Genomic DNA, 17,670 nt, shown 5'->3' on the forward strand with positions numbered 1-17,670 from the left:
TGGGCAGTTGGGCTGGTGCTGGATTACCCAATAGCCAAAGTAAGCATGTTTGTTAAGGCCCAGCAAGTCAGGGACACCCAAAATGTGGAAACATTTTTTGATTTTAGATATATAATTTTTAAAAAGACTTATCATAGAAATATCAAAACTTTTTGGACTTTCTTACCTCTTTCATGCTTTACTATTGTTTTTATTTGAATTACTTATTGGAGGGGTAGGGAGTCAATCTTCTTGTTGCTTAAAGCCTCCCAAAGAGGAGGAGTCTAAGGTCTTAATCCTTCTCTGATCTGGGTGCTTAGTGGTGTCACTCTGCTGAGACCAAGGACACTGCAGGAGGAGCAAGTTTGGTCTTCCTGCATCTGTTATGCTCAGCCCGAAGTGAAGGGAATGATATGATTAGGCTTGTAAGGGACTGACAATCAGGTGGTCTTCTAGGGAGACACATAGCTCAGCCCAAGTGGAGTGTTTATGTCTAAGTCAATATGCTTCAAATGTGCAGCCAATACTAATGGAGAAGTAGGGAGAGCCTATTTGCTGTCAAGAAAAATGATAAATGCAAGTTGATGTCATGATTGGAGATATGGATTAAGCTAGGAGTTCTTAACCTGGAGTCCAGGAGAATTTTGAACCTCTGAAATTATATGCAAAATGATGTATATGTGTATAGTGCATTTTTACGGGCAGAGGTTCCACAGCTTTCTTCAGATTTTTCAGAGTGGTCTTTGACCCCAAAAAGGTCTCCAACCACCAGGAGTAGACTTCGTATGAAGTGCATAAACCTTCTTCAGAGTTCCTCACTTGCCTGGGACTCTTTCAAAGCCCTAGGAGGTGCACTAACAATTTTGTATTGTTTTTACAAAAAAGGAGCTTTCCTCTCAAATTATATAAAGTATTTGGTCCCACAAAGTCTGGATCTACCCCTGCCAACCACAGATTAGGGATTGTCCAATAAGAGTTGGTATCTGGGATGGACGCCATCCAGGAGGAATGAGTGTAAAGAAAGGATTGCAAAAGGCCAAAGACTGCACTAGGGACCACAGAAGAAGGAGAGGCAATGCCAATCACATAAAGAATGGTCATGAGGGAGGAGGAGAATCAGACCATATTGTCAAGGAAGTAGGGAGAGAGCTGGTTAGCCATGTGCAATGTGGATGGGAGATCAGAAAAGAGGAAAAATAAGACAATAGTTACGGGAGTAGCTAGGACACCTTCAGTGGAGTGGCAGGAACAGAAAGCCGATTGTTCTGTTTGCCATTCTGAACAAGTAAATATGGTAGTTGAACAAGTATAAATGGTAGCTACAGCCCACAAACATGCAGGAGAAGTAGAAGTACCAACAGAAAACTCCAAACTTCACTGTTCAGTTAGGATAATATTCGATGAAGTAGGCTCATTGTACAAATAGAATCCATGCTGAAGTTAATCTAGGTGGCACATATGTACTTGTCAAAATGATTCCTAAATGTGTTCCATGGTCAGGCAAAGACTTTGAGTGACCCTTGTCCCCGTGCACCCCCACTCTCCCGCCTCCAACCTTTCTTTCCTAATCCTGTATCGTAACCCTCTTACTGCTTTAATTTTCATATTTTTGCTCCATATATCTTCGAGCTGGAGATATGGAGCAGTGAGAGAGTGTAGAGAGAGAAATGATAAGAATGACATTTGAACATGAAAGGTTTGGAATTTAATATTTATCCTGGGTATGCCACAAAACCAGTAATCCATATATGGTTAATTGAGTGTTATCTGAAATTCAGGCCTAGGAAATATCTATCTGAACCAAAATGTTCTAAATTGGCCACCCTGGCAATTCTGAAGTTGATTGGTTTCAATTGGGCAAACCTGGTTCATGCTGGCTTGCCTGGTATTAAGAGAGTATTATTTTTTGGAGTGCGAAATGCAGCCTTATCAGAGATACACGCTCAAATCTGCTGCTGTGTTTATTATGGAGGTTACTAGAAACCATTTTACAATGTTTCCAGAGTAACTTCCTCCTGGGATCTATTTTGAGACAGACTGATTTCATTACAGTTCCCAACTTAATTTCTTCAGTGATTATATCTTTAAAGTCTTTTGACTTATTAACTGTTGATGTGTTTATTCATAATTGTGTCACTATGAAAAATCTGCTACTTGAGGACAGTGATGTTGAATGGCTAATATGACGATAGAAAAAGGACATGGAAAAGTACTACAAATTAGAATAACTAAACCAAGGAATTGTTTTGAGATTTCTAAGAACTAAATAAAATTAATTCAGTGAAAAGAAGTAGTTTGCTTTTTTTGTTAACAAAATGATGCATAGGAAGTGATTAAAAACATTGTTAATGAGGAGCCTGCCCCGTGGTTAAGTTCCGCGCGCTCCACTTCGGCGGCCCAGGGTTTCACTGGTTCAGATCCTGGGCGTGGACATGGCACCACTCATCAGGCCATGTTGAGGCAGCGTCCCACATGCCACAACTAGAAGGACCCACAACTAAAAATATACAACTATGTGCTGGGGGGATTTGGGAATAAAAAAGTAGGAAAAAAAAAGACAACAGTGGTTAGCTCAGGTGCCAATCTTTAAAACAAAACATTGTTAGTAATAAAGATTTGTAACGTTAATTTGCAATAGTACTCTCATTGAAAGAAGACCAAGAATCTATTAAGATATGCTTGGTAATGTAAACATGTAAATTCAAGTTCTACCTACTTGATATTTATCTATGGTTAACATGGAAACAATCAAGACACTTTTATAGATAGCTTACGCGTTTTTCTTTTTTATTCTTTCTTTCTAATAATGAGCCTTAGCTTGGCTTGGATGTAATGAATTTCTTCTTTAGTAAGTGATATTTCATCCAACAAAGCTAGTTAAGCACAATATACCTGGATAACTGTTGATTACATCATTAGACTGGTAAAAGACATCAGTCAGTTTGACTGAAAGTTTTGTTTGAAGTGGATTTTGGAAATTTGTGAATTATTTGGACATAACATTTTTTGTCAAACTGTCAGCCGTTCTGCAAATAGAATTATAATTTCTGGAGTTAAATAAGGTTAAAATTATGACGGAATCAATTGTCTTTAAACTTTGTAATTGTTTTCATGAACCTAATTATACAACTTATAGATGCCAAAACTGTATCCCAAATAAATACATGTTAACATTTTGCCTTTAGCCAATAAGAAGAAAGAGAAAGAACGCCCAGAGATCTCTCTTCCTTCAGACTTTGAACATACGATTCATGTGGGGTTTGATGCAGTCACCGGGGAATTCACTGTAAGTAAGCTCCTTATTTTGTTTTGTAAGCCATGAAAAAATCCTTTTTGAAAATAGGTTTCAAGCAAGAATTGCCATGTCCCAAAATGTCAGACTTGAAGTTTTTGATGATTTCAAGTAAGATGGACTTTGCCTAGACAGTCACAGAGGGAACTAGAGGGTGGCAAGAATATTGGCAAAATTATTTCGTCCATCCTAAAAAAATGTCTGATCACTGTGTAATTTTCAACTTGATTGAAAATGCTAATTTACCATGGCAAAGGAGATGTGGTCCTGATAATGAGACTCTGCTTGAGCCTATTCTTTATCATTTGAAGTGAATCTGGGAATCATTGATTCAACTTGGCCAGTGAAGACAATCTATCTGAATAATTCAGGCTTTACATTGGAACCTGGATTACCCAGATCAGCTAACCACACTAACCAAAAGTCCCTGTAAGTTCAATCTGTTCTTCCTTTTGATTTCAAGAATGTAGCTTATTTTCAGGCCTGTTAACAGGTATATTTTGTAGACATTCAAAACGACAAACCCTATGTTTCAGGAAGAAATATTGACGGATATATCATGTATGTTTTAGTGGTTATGTGCTTACTTTGTATATATACAATCCACAATAAATACCAATAATTCTCCAGAAAGACCATAGCTATAATAGATCCAGCCTTTCTTTGGATATTCGTGGTGGTCAGATAGCACAAGATCTCAGATCTTTGACATTTTATACTTTTTTTAAAAAAAGATCTGGCATTTGTTTTTAGGTGAATGAAGTTAAAGATGCGGCTAGAAATATGTCCCCAGGAGGATCAACTAACCTTTTTCATACTAGTAAGGATCTCAGTCAAAATGTGCATTCAGGAAAAAGTCTTTGATGGAACCATCACCATCGATTCTTAGGTTCTTAAACCAGGGATACATTTAGATATTAAATAATTGAATTTCCTGTTTCATAGCATGATGGCTAGTGAGTAGACTGTGTCATATGATTAAGTGAAAAAAAAGAGGGAGCAAATTAATTTGATTTGGAGAAGCAAACCACATCTCTGAATTGACAGCCAAATTATCTCATTTGTTTTTAATTCCGGAAGTAAGCAATATGAGAATGAAGCAGAAACTCAGTAAACATCTTGGCCTTGTGAAGTGATGTGAGCTGATCATTTTCTGTGTTCTCAGTAGCAAGCAGAAGAGAACGTTAAGAAGTGATGCCATTGATAAAGTTGAGGTGCTGGTAGGATTTAACCAATTTCATCACTGGAATCAGAGACATTATGCAGATGGCCTTGAGTTTCAGCCTAGCTTCTGTTCTTTACTGTGTTTGAGAATATTCTCTTATCTACACTTAGGAAATATAACCTCACTGGCACCACTACCACCACCATCATCACCACTAAAAAGAAATAATTTTAATAATCTGAGCAAGTTTAGATTTTTTAAAAAAATCACGAAGAGATTATGACTACTTTTTCTGACATTTGAAACAGTAAAAGCACTTCAACTTTATAAGTTTCATCTAATAACTCTTCCCTTTTTTAAGAACTTTATCTTTCCAGTTTTGACCTTTTTATTTTCTATGTGCTTTTCTACTGTTTAAACTTCTCTTGAATTTATTGTTGCCACTCCATATTTTTCTTTTCTTTTTTCCTTCCTTTTTGTTTTCTGATGTGAAAGTTTTCTCCTCTGCTATTCTCATGTGACAATCTGGTTCTTTTACTGTTGTTTATTTTTTCCACTCTTTCCAACTTGCTTGACATCTTATGATACAATCTCTCTATCTTTAGCTCTTTCTTTGTTCTTTATGGGCTCTGAATGGAAATGAAGGAAAGTGGGTCACCATCATCTTGCTGATTGCAGACCAGCCATTTCTAACCTGTTGTCAATTAGAACTCAAAGAACCAGCCAGAGAGGGATGGGGTGGAATATGGGATGGGCATTCTTTCCAATCTTGAAAAACAGTTCAATGCAACTGAACCAAACCAACCAAAAACCTGTCGCGTCCTCCCAAAAACCCAATTTGAAATAAAGCAGCTGTTCGGATGCAGTCAGCTGTTAGAAAGCCATTTAATATGTAGATCAAATACTGGCTAAATTTGGAAATCTGATGTACTTTGTCATCTTGATAATCTTTTATAACTACTTGTCCACACATTATTTTTAAAGATATAAAATTCTGCCTTTTTTTAACAATCTTAACCTATGATTTACATTTACTATTGCTAAAAATACCAAATGGTAATAAGCTTTTAAAAATCATTTTATTGGTAGGATTTCAAATTGAGTCCTAATTGCCATAGTATCACTGATTCATTGCGTGTTTGTGCACAGGAGTGGGTATATTACTAAACTTGATTATTGCAGTTGTTTAGGTTGACTTTTGAGCAACTTGTTGAACAGTCTAGTCCAGTTGTTACAAGGGCCTGCTATGTTGAATATTTGGGCACTAATTTGGTGTGTTGCTTGGTGATTACCCTATGGCTAATTGGCCCTTATAACTTTGTGCACCTGGTCATACACTTGGACCTTGAGGTTAAAATTAGGTTGGGAGGTGAGGTTTTTGGTATTAAACTATTATGAGTCCTTACCCTTTATATTGCCATTTTTGTCCCAAATACTTCAGAACTCCCCCTTCCAGACCTCTAGACCTGTGACGGTCGCTTCAAGTCAATCAGAGGGAAAAATGGTATGAGTGATATAAATTATCATTTTTATGATAAGATAAATGCTTGGCCTGTTGTATCATGCTGCCATTCTCCTGGGCTACACTGGACAATCCCCAGCTTGATGTACATCTAATTGTTATTGTATACATGGTCAGGCGTTGATATGTGCTCCTGCTTCTGATGCTCATACTTCTAGGTCTCTGTTAGCTGTCTAACTTTTGGGATTTGTACCTCAATTTGGAGTACTAAGATGGCTATCTGATTATGTGCCTTTGTGGCATATGTTCAAATTTAAGTGTCAGGTTTCATTGATTAACTGGTTTATCTCAACTTACAAAAGAAATTATGTCAGCAGTGTAGTCATGTGGTAAGTATAGTTGTCTGGAGAATCTTCTACAATTGACAGCATTTTTTCCTGCTGTCTAGTGATCACAAGACTATTTATCACAAAAGTTTAGAAGTGCCATGAGAATGTATAGTAACTGCAAATATTCTAATAATTATGGTAATGATCGTGCCAATGATGTCTGCTCTAGTGGTTATGTGCAATGCATACCTGGTTTTGTAACACTTAATAACTCCTTTGGCCATTACAGTATTAACCAAATGCTATTAATTGCACTTAGAATCAGAACTGGGATCATGCATGGGCTCCTGAGTTCAAATTTTTGGCTTAAGGCTTTAGCATTAAATTGCGTGATTAATGCATGTAAAAGTATTGTTTCACTGTGCTTGGAGTAACCCAAAATGCCAGGAATCAAAGACCTGTATCCCAAATCAAACCAGTTGGGTCAAAGCATGTTTCCGTAGTGTTAGAGATATCTTTGTTTAGACAGAGCTTTTACCTTATATCTGATCTTATTTTGTGGGAAGTGGGACTTTGGAACTGCGCCATTAAAATGGAAATTATTCATATATGGTTTGAAATGAAATGGTTGCCCTTTCCCTCGTCCAAATGTCACAAGAACCTCAAACATAGAGTCTGGCTGTGTGGGAAATCCTTAATCTAGTTTTCTCTAAGCCAGCCATGACTTTAGCTACAAAGTGCAGAAGAATCACATCAATGAAAACAAATGTTAAATTCAGCATCACTATATAGCTATCCTTTGACTATTAGCCACACAGATACTTCCAATGTGAAACTGAAAATGGTTAACCAGAATTGGGAACTGAAATTTGTAAGTTCATCACATGGCCATTGGCTACCTGTGATCACCCAGTTATAATAACAACTTACAAATTGTTGTGGAAGCTTTTCATGATTCCATCCTTCTTCCTTCCAAAGTCATGTTTCTGCCTTTTAGTAATTTCTCCAATCATTTAATGGTAATTCTTATTATTGCATATTTATGGAGGAAGCATCTGGCCAAAAGTGGAATTATGCATCCAAACGTTGAAACATTGTCGTTTTCTCTGCTTTCTCAAATCTGTTGCCCTGTAGCCTGTCCTGCCCCTGATTTAGTTAATACCTCCCTATTTTCATAACCTCCCCACTTTAGAAGGGATTACCCTCCCCCATTCAGACCCATTGGTTTCATCTCCTCCCACCTTCTAAGTTGTCCCACATTCTGTTTTAACTTTCTTTTCTTTCTTTATTTACGTCCATTACAGCCAGATCTCTATGGCTCACAGATGTGCCCAGGGAAGCTCCCAGAGGTGCGTCACAGGCCCAAAAGAAGCTTGCATCAAAGTGCTTCTTTGAGATGTCATAGCACTGCAGCAGCAGGTTCATGTGTGTGCAGTAGAGTTGTTGCTTGGCTTATCTCACTTTTTTGTTGTCATTCCCAAACTCTGGAGGCCCACGTCACACATTGTTTTGCCGAGACTTCATAGGACAAAGCCACATAAATTGTGTCTAGATGCACTTCAGGAATAGTGTGTCTGTTTCTTGCTCCAAGTTGCTCTTGGAGGTTGGATAATTATGAAATGGGGACATCTGTAGGCTGAACATGTAGGAAAGAATGCTGAATGTTCAATGCAAAACTAACCTCTCTGTGTAATTTTTCCAATTCTCCTTGGTTAGATTTCCAAATACTCCCTCCCCTCTGCTCTAAATGCTTCAGATTATTGCAAATTCTCACAAGGCTTTCACATGGTTGTTGCAGTCCCCAGGTTCGATGTGGCCAATGGAAGAAGTGGGGAGGAAGGGATGGAGGGAGGAGAGGAGAAGGCTGCAGGGAAAATGCCCAAAGCAGCATTAATGTTACTATTTAGCATCTCAGTGTTTATTGCCCCTCCACAATTCTATTTTTGTCTCCTCTCAATCCCCCTTTATATTAAAGCTCTAGACCTAAAAAATTACATTTTATAATCACAAAGTATGAACTGACCAAGGGTGAGTCTTTCCTTTTATTCTAAAAGATATTCTGATTACAACATACCCAGAAACAGTTTATGTTATTCCGGTCATATAAAATCTATTGATCCGCACCATACTGTGCTGTGCACAAATTTAGAGAAGTCTTGCTATGTCTGCCCTGAGTCGCCAGAAAAAATAAGCTAAGCCGTAAACATCATTTCATGGATGAGCAGAGTTAATATGGAGGTGATTTTCATGCGCTTTTTTTTTTCTATCACAGTCATACTCCCACCCACCCTTTTTAAGTTGGATCCTAGTTTTACCTATGTGTTTTAATTAGAGAAGAGAATGATTGCATTATTAAGTTACTAACTTTAAATCTAGAGTGTAACTTCAGTTTCCCAAGTGTAATCCTACAGGTAGCATGGGCTTCTTGGTGAAGAACTTTACTGGAACATGAACATGCAGCTGCTGAATGTTCTGAGCTGCCATTCTTTCCCTTTGGTTGTCCACAGGGAATTCCTGAGCAATGGGCACGATTACTCCAAACTTCAAACATAACAAAACTGGAACAGAAGAAGAACCCACAAGCCGTTCTAGATGTTCTCAAATTCTATGACTCCAAAGAAACAGTCAACAACCAGAAATACATGAGCTTTACATCAGGAGGTAAGAGGAAATCTAGGCTATCAAAAAATGGAGAAGCAATTCCAAGCTCAGAGTCTCAGGATTAGAACAGAACACCTGTAGGGCATTTGAAGTCAATTCTAGTGCCTTCTACGAACGACTTCAACCTGAGCAAATCAAAAGATGAGTTGGAAGTTGAAGTTGATGTTAGGAGCTTTACAGTATTTGTGTGATTTTAGAACTCAAAGAAATTGTCTAGTGAAGCAGTAGCTGTCCGTTTGAATCAGCAATCACAATGGTTTTTTTGCTTCACTGGCAAGAAGACGCTAAGTCACTTAGAATCAGGCCTTGTGATGTGTTTATGAAGTAAGAGGTACATGGATCAAACCATGGTCTCTTGAAATTTATTTTATCCCTTAGATTCAGTGAATTGCATGATGATGACAGCATCAATTTTGTGGTTGCCAGGTTATTTTGGTGAGACCTCAAAGTCAGACTTAAAAAAAGAAATCACGTCTTCTAAGAGATGGAAATGGCCGTGTTCCTGATAAATCTCAACTTCACTTGCTAGCATGTAGAGCCGGCCTTTGTTTGAAGTTTTGATGTTCAAATTTGCGCTATAAGCAACTGAAAACAATATACAAAACAATACTTTTGCATTTTGAGAAAGAGGCTCTAGGTTGCCTCTCTAGAGCAATTTATTATTCAACATCTAAAAAAAGAAGGGACTATTATCATTAGCACCCCAGTTATAAAGAGCCCCTACCTCTTGGCGTTGGTTTTAGTATAGGGCAGGCTTGAAATCACTTCAAGAATGGTGCAAGGATACACTTGGAAGGGGAGCAGTGTCTGATTTGGCCATAACAAATATCAAAGCCCAAACTTAAAGGCATATGGCAATTCACATGCTAAATGGGACTTTTTTTTAATGAGAAGATTGCTTAACTGCTGTTATACAATGGTGAAAACCTAAAAGAAAAACAAAACCCACCAAAGAGAGCTTTTTATGATATTTAGTCTTCCACATAGAATAAAATGTCTAAAAGATCCTGGTGATACATCAAACAATGCTTCATGAAAGGAAATCTAGAGCTGTGCTCCAAGTTCATTGTAGAATCATAGGCGACCAGAGCCAAAAATGCATTCAAGAAATCATTTTAGTGTATCTATTAATACCTTCTAGATTCTCAGCATTTGTTCTTTATTCCAAGTTGCCACTGCTTTTTAACCCCTTTATTATTATGTGTCGAATTCTCTCAACTTACAAAGATGAAATCCTGAAAACTATGTTAGAACTCAACAGTATCTGAGTTATCGCACTATTCTGAGCTGAGTGAAACTCACCATATGTTTTCTGGATGCTCTAGTGTTGAGACTGACTAGGAGGAAGAGAGGAGGTGGGGAAGGGGAGAGTAGAGAAGGGAAAGGAGGGAGGGAGGGTAGGGGGAAGAAGGACGTGGGGGAGAAGATATAGATGTATAGAATCATATCAATCAGAAGTAGGTAATCTCGGCATTCCTGTAATAGATGAGATTCACTGGAGGCCTTCATTAAGGTCTATAAAATGACATGGTGAGATTATGGTGAGGATGTAAGGGTGTGAACTATTTTAAGAAAAACTATGTTGTTTGTCATAATATCTATTTAGTATTGAATTGGAGAATTTCCTTCTGGTCAAAGGCATGCAAGTTTGTTGGGTGTTTTAGTGTGGTCTCTAAATGAGGCAGTTTTTATCAAACAAAGGTGACATCTTTATCTTCACTTTTCAGATAAAAGTGCGCACGGATACATAGCAGCCCATCCTTCGGTAAGTGAAAAACTGAAAATGGTTTTGTGTGATCAGTGTTGCTGGTGGTCCAACAGAATACAGTTGTGCAGATCCGGTTTAGATATAGAATGTTTTAAAAACAGTTTTTAAAGGTATAATTTAGATATATAAAATTCACCCATTTTTGAGTGTACAGTTTGATGAATTTTAGTAAATTTATACTCATGTGCTACCATCACCACAAGGCAGTTTTAGACTACTTTCATCACCCCAATAAGATCCCTCATGCCCGATTACACTTAATCCCCACTCACCCCCACCCTAGCCCCAGGCAATCAGTAATCTTGTTTTATAGATTTATGTTTCTGGACATTTCATGTAAATGAAATAATACATTTCATGACCTTTTGGGATTGGCTTTTCTCACTCAGCATAATGCTCTTAGGATTCATCCAAGCTGTGTGTATAGTAATTTGTTACTTTCTATTGCTAAGTAGTGTCCCGTACTATGGATGTCCCACTGTTTGTTTAACACTTTACCCATTGAAGGATTTCTGGACTGTTTGCAGTTTTTGGCTATTATAAATAAAGCTGCTATGAACGTTTGTGTACAAATCTTTATGTAGATAAATGTTTCTATTTCTCTTACATATAGAATCTTGAAAATAATAATCATAATGATAGCAACTTCTCTTTACTGATCAATTATAATGTGCCAGGCACTGGGCTAATAATATTTTATATTAACCTTTCCCACAACCCAACTAGGTAAGTCTTAACCATTTTCTTCATTTTATGGATGAGGTTCAGAGAGGTGAAATAACTTGCCTAAGGTCACACCACTGCATCTTTTAGTGTTACCTGTTCCAACAAACTGCAGTGCACTGGAGGTGGGGGGGAGCTTTGCCCAAAGTCACAAAGATAGTTTTACCAGAGAAGTGACTAGAAAATAAGTAACCTAGTTTACAAGTCCTTGAAAGTACTGTTGTATCTGAAAGAATACCCATTAGATAGAAAACGATCATAGCCAAGGCTTCTCTTTGTGTGATTTTCATTTTGGTATCCTGATAGAAATTATTTTTTGCCTCATTTTCTTCCTTAGGAGTGAAATAATTAGCATTAAAGAAAGTTTCCTAACTGTGTATTCAAAGACTCGTGGATAATCAAGCTTATTCTTCCTTTTATAGAGGATAAATGCTGGCCAGCTTGATGTCACCCTGGGTGGCCAGTGTGATAGCAGTAGATCATTAGTGCTAAAGAGTAAAGGCTCCGAAATAGTATGGCAGTTATTCAAAAGTTAAAAATAGAATTACCATATGATACAGGAATTCCACTTCTGGATTTATACCTAAAAGAATTGAAAGCAGGGTCTCAGATATTTATACACTCATTTTTATAGCAGCATTATTCACAATAACCAAAAGGTGGAAGCAGCCCACGTCTTCATCAGTGAATGAATGGATAAACAAAATGTGGTATATCCATACAATGGAATACTATTCAGCCTTAAAAAGAAAGGGAACTTTGACACATGCTACAACATGGATGAACCTTGAGGATATTATTCTAAGTGAAATAATCAAGACAAATACTGTATGATTCTACTTATATGAGCTACGTAGAGTAATGAAAATTATAGAGGAAAATGTAGTTGCTGAGGGAGGCAGAAATGGAGAGTTGTTGTTTAATGGGTACAGAGTTTCAGGTTTGCAAGATGAAGAGTTCTGGAGATGGATGACAGTGCTGGCTGCACAACAATGTGAATGTGCTTAATACTGTTGAACTGTGCACTTAAAAATGGTTAAGATGGTAAATTTTATGTTATGTATATTTTACCACAATTGAAAATAAAGCTTTTAAAAAGGAGTGAAGGCTCTGGACATAGGTGTTTATCTTATTCTTCCACTTACAAGCTGTGCAACTTCAGGAAAGTGGCTTAGATTCTATGAGCCTGTCTTTCCTCAGCTTTAACTGAGAATAACAGAACCTACTTCCTAAAATGTGTGAATATTGAATGCAATAATGCATATAATATACTGAGTACATTACCTAGCACATACTATGTGTTTGCTAAATGTAAGCTACTATTACTATTATTTTTAGATGGCAACAAAATGAAACTCACTTTTTCCACACTTGAGACTTGTATGAGGCCATGGTACTTGTACCTTGCTCAGATTTCCCAAAACACAACAGAATGTGGCCCTCCCTTTCTCACTGGTCATTTCCCTTCCTTCGTCCTTGTTGCCATGACAGCTTCCTGGGCCACACTGAAAACAGCACATGAAAGGAGGAATAGCAAAGTGGGAAAGGCAAAAATGCCAACCTTCCATGACCATCACATACCTAACCTCCTTTGATGTAATAAATGTCATTATTGTGCAATACTGGCTGGGTATCCTGGCAAAGAAATAGTTATTTTTTTTAGGTATGTCAGTTATTTTATTTTTTTATTTTTTTATTTTTTTTTAAAGATTTTATTTTTTCCTTTTTCTCCCCAAAGCCCCCCCAGTACATAGTTGTATATTCTTCGTTGTGGGTCCTTCTAGTTGTGGCATGTGGGACGCTGCCTCAGCATGGTCCGATGAGCAGTGCCATGTCCACGCCCAGGATTCGAACCAACGAAACACTGGGCTGCCTGCAGCGGAGCGCGCGAACCTAACCACTCGGCCACGGGGCCAGCCCCATATGTCAGTTATTTTAAATACTAACCTGCTAGGGCGGTCTGTGTATTGGTTTTTCTTTTAGTAAACAGTTCATATCTCCTAAGATATTGGCCTTTTCTTTTTGAGCTTACTTCTATTGGTTTTGCTTGTAGAGTTAAAACTAAATCTACATAATGTTGAAGATATTCCATCAAATCAGATGGAAATGAAATGATGATCTCATTGTTTGGAGATAACACAACTGAATATTCACGTATTTAACACATATTTATCAAGTGCCTCCTTGTAAGCAGTAGGAAATTTGGAGCTCAGTCTGGTAAGGGAAGAGAAGTAAGAACATAAAGAAGTACAATACAATGTGGATCATGTTACATACCATAAAATATGTCCATTTTCTATGAGAATTCAGAGAAAAGAGATTACTTTTAGCCGGAGAAGGAAAAGGAAGGAGGCCCTTTTTCCAAGGGCTTAAGCTCAGTGCCTGGTACAAAATAGGCACTTGGTACGTATTTGTTGAATGTTGAATTAAAAAATGCTTCATATAAAAGGTGGCATTTGAGCTAGATCTTGAAGGTCGGATGAGACTTGGACCTGTGAAGATAGAGAAGGACATTCTAAGCAAAAAGAAAAGCATGGGAAAGGTCATGGTAGTGAGGAGAGCAAGGGGAGAAGGATGTGAGTTTGAATAAGACTGAGATGCAAGAAAAAGAATAGTAGGAGTTAAGCCTTGAAAGTAGTTGGGGCCAAATCACAGAGGCTGTTAAATGGTATTCTAAGGAATCTGGCCTTTTTAAGTGTAGAGGGGGAAGCCCTTGAAGTTTTTGGAGCAGGAGAGTTAGGTGATTAAAGCTTATGCTTTAGGCAGAGTGATGTGACAGCAAATGTCCAGAATGAATTAAGGACAGAAGGTGAGACTGAACAAAGGGAGACCAGTTGGGGAAATATTGCAAGCATCCAGGCCAGAGGTAATGAGGACCTAAGTGAGATAGTGGCAGTAGGAATGGAGATTAGGTTCAAATGCCAGGGATATTTGGGTTATTGATTGGAGGCAAGGTTGAGGTCAGAGGTAATTGCACACTTAGAATGATATGCAAGTGGGCAAAAAGATGTCATCTTGCAGGTGATGCGGATTTCTGTGAGAAGATGCTGAGTTTTCTATTGGACAGTTTGAATTTGAAGGGCTGGCAGGACTTCCAGGTAGATACAATTGATTAAACTGCATGACTAAAGCAAGGTTTCTGTTGATTGAATGAACTGAATTAGACCCTAAGTTCAGGTTGCATCACTTCATTGGGACTCAGTTACTTAGGAATAGAGAATTGCACCTTGTGTTCTCCTAATGGTTCTAGGGGGAGATGGCACTTCACACTGCTTGTGCTTTTTTTTGCATTAGAAACACTCCCAGTAGACCTAGCTGTCCTACAGGATCTAATTTGATGGGATTGGCTACCCCTTATAGACACAACCTGAACTGATCACAAGTTTTGGCATCCTCTAGTTGCCTTGGTGGGAATTCAAATAGAAGCAATGTTGTATTCACTATATGTGTTAAACAATGGCTATATAATTAATATTGAATACAGCGATACCTCTCATAGTCATATGACATCACTTTACTGCTCAGTCATGGTAATGTTTTTGATATTAGTGTATTAAATGTTAAATACTGTTCAGGGTCCTACTCTTCAATTTGAGGCTTCTTTTTAAATTTCATATTTTTATTGTACTATAGAGAGTGAAATAATGCATTTAGAATCCTGAGCTAGTATTCAGAGTGGAAGGTGACAGCAATAATATGAGTATGCTATGATTTGTGAGAACCTGGGTGTACAGTTGACAGATTGTAGTTTTGATTTGCAGTACTGGTTTATTTTGTTCATCTGGATTAGTGGTTCTTTTACTTCAGTGTCCATCAGGATTGCCTGAGGAGTCTGTTAAAAAGGTAAATTCCAGGACTCCATTCCCAGAATAGGTCTGGAATAAAACCCTGAAATCTGCATTTTAAACAAGCACCAAAAGGGGCCCACAAACCACATTTTGCATTATCTAATGTCTCCAAAGTCCTTCCTTCTAATTCTTTTGAACCTTAAAAATTAAGCTCAAAGAAAGGAAAGTTTCCTAAGGTAGTTCCTCTAGCTGGTGTATTCTCCAGAGCAGGGTTTATAACTTAGAGCCCATGGATGGGCTTCAGAAGATCTATGAACCCTTGAAATTATATGTAAAAATATGAGTGTACCTGTATTTTTCTAAGGAGATAGGCTAAACCCTTTAGAACTCCAACAAAAGTCCAGAATCCAACTCAGGTTAAGAATTACCTCCACTGCCCCGCTGTGTGCAATGATAAAAATGTCCAAAATACCTGATGTCAATAAGACAAAAATATTCCTTACTCCTTATCCATCTATCTATATTTTAACAAATTTAGACATATTAGACATAGTAATTCTCAGCCTGGAAAGAATAGTGGAGCAACATTCTACTTTGACTTCCAAAAACACCGCTAGAAAAACCTGTTAATCCAGCAAAGCTAATTTTATTATACTTACAGTAGCAAGAAAGTGCACTACCTTGACAGAGTCTTCACAGTGTTTTAGAAAGAGGATATCAAGGGAGAATATTTCTAGGATTTTAGAGCACGGCTGTGTGATTTTAAAGTAGGTCTTGCGAGGCAATGAATGGGTTAGGATTGTGCAGTGTTTATGATAAAATAGCTTTGGATTGGTGAATACAGCCAAGTGAGGGTGTTGAAGAGGGTCTTGGTGGGCAAGCTGTTATTCTGAACAAGTGAAGTACTTCAGTTGGTTCAGTCTTATCTTCCAAGGACAAGTATTTCTTAAAGTAAGAAGATAAGTTATTTCTGTTTGTTCTCAGTATTACTTAACATAAGAACAGGAAAATATGCTCTGTGTTGATATTGTTTAACACAGAGAAAAAGTATGCCCAGTCCCAGTATTATTTACACAGGAGCAGGAAATCAGGTTTCTTTCAGTTCTCAGTACCAAGGACTGGTGTTCTAGGTGTATTGCTGGGTAGTTAATGCTCCTTGGCCTAGTCAGCATCCAAAACATAATGTCCACCGAAGGCCACACGTTCTTTCCAACCAATCAGTCAACATGTCAGCATAGTATTTGGTCCCAGATAAACAGAAACATCTGTCTTCTTCCTCCCCTACAAACCTTCAGAGGATGAAAACCTTTAGGTTTTCGAATAGCCTCTTAGTCCATCTTTAGAGGTGCAGAATGTCCCCCATATGAAATTAGAATGGTGAGGATAGTAATGAATGTTAAGAAATAGTCAGTGAAATTTTCCAGGTGGATCTTCTCTAGTGAAATTGCAAAATTGAGATGTGGAAGGTTACCTCTTGGCTAGTAGGTACTGATTGGTCTCTGTACCAGTCTAAGTGTTGGGCCAAGAAGCCTAGACCTTAGCCCATTTATATTTGCCACCAGGGCCATTTTTAGATCCCCATAGGCTGTATATACACTGTCACTTATGGGAGCCACATGATGCATTGTATCAAATATGTTAAAGGGCCTCTACACCTTACTTTATATTTTTGCTGTAAACTTTTTAAAGTGATTTTTGAAATACTTATTTTGAAATTATTGACTATAAGTAAATTTAATTATGCCTAGGTATAATTTCTTGGAAATCACTGTGAATACTCAAGAATCATTGCTAGATAAAACAATCTAAGCTATATATTTTTTAATGTAACGAAATTTCTATAAATACTAAATTTAAATGACTAGTTAAGTTGACGTGTACTTAATAGACATTTAATTAGACATTACTTGATTTAGATATTATATTTTTCTTGCGGCATTATTTTTGACTTCAGACATTTTCATAGGTCCACATGAAGCTTATCCCTAGGCATGGTTCATTTTGCCTAAGGGATAAAATAGATTTGTTTGCCATGTAAAAAATAGTCAGTTTATATGCAAGTTCTGCCCTTCTACCAAGGAATAAATGATTAGGTGCATTCTGGATCCCAGCTGGCATAAGATAGAGCAGAAGTTGATCATCAGGGAAATGCAAATCAAAACTACACTAAGATATCACCTTACACCCGTTAGAATGACAAAAAATATCTAAAACTAATAGCAACAAATGTTGGAGAGGTTGCGGAGAAAAAGGAACCCTCATACACTGCTGGTGGGAATGCAAACTAGTGCAGCCACTATGGAAAACAGTATGGAGATTCCTCAAAAAATTAAAAATAGAACTACCATACGATCCAGCCATCCCACTACTGGGTATTTATCCAAAGAGCTTGAAGTCAGCAATCCCAAAAGTCCTATGCACCCCAATGTTTATTGCAGCACTGTTTACAATAGCCAAGACATGGAAGCAACCTAAGTGTCCAGCAACAGACAAATGGATAAAG

At 37.7% G+C, this 17,670-nt stretch overlaps 1 protein-coding gene across 8 annotated transcripts in view; it reads left to right on the plus strand.

Moving 5' to 3' along the window:
• PAK3 (p21 (RAC1) activated kinase 3) overlaps positions 1-17,670 on the plus strand; it is a 250,474-nt gene that overhangs the window by 181,078 nt on the left and 51,726 nt on the right. For 4 of the 8 annotated variants that reach the window (XM_044763450.2, XM_070502414.1, XM_044763446.2 and 1 more), the window contains 4 exons: positions 3,165-3,265; positions 7,532-7,576; positions 8,735-8,888; positions 10,616-10,653. In XM_044763450.2, the coding sequence (XP_044619385.1) occupies positions 3,165-3,265; positions 7,532-7,576; positions 8,735-8,888; positions 10,616-10,653 (338 nt within the window). The remainder of the gene's footprint in view (positions 1-3,164; positions 3,266-7,531; positions 7,577-8,734; positions 8,889-10,615; positions 10,654-17,670) is intronic. The other 4 variants (XM_070502415.1, XM_070502417.1, XM_014853741.3 and 1 more) reach the window with 1 other exon arrangement.

This window comes from Equus asinus, chromosome X (assembly GCF_041296235.1).
Source record: "Equus asinus isolate D_3611 breed Donkey chromosome X, EquAss-T2T_v2, whole genome shotgun sequence".
NCBI classification, from domain to species: Eukaryota; Metazoa; Chordata; class Mammalia; order Perissodactyla; family Equidae; genus Equus; species Equus asinus.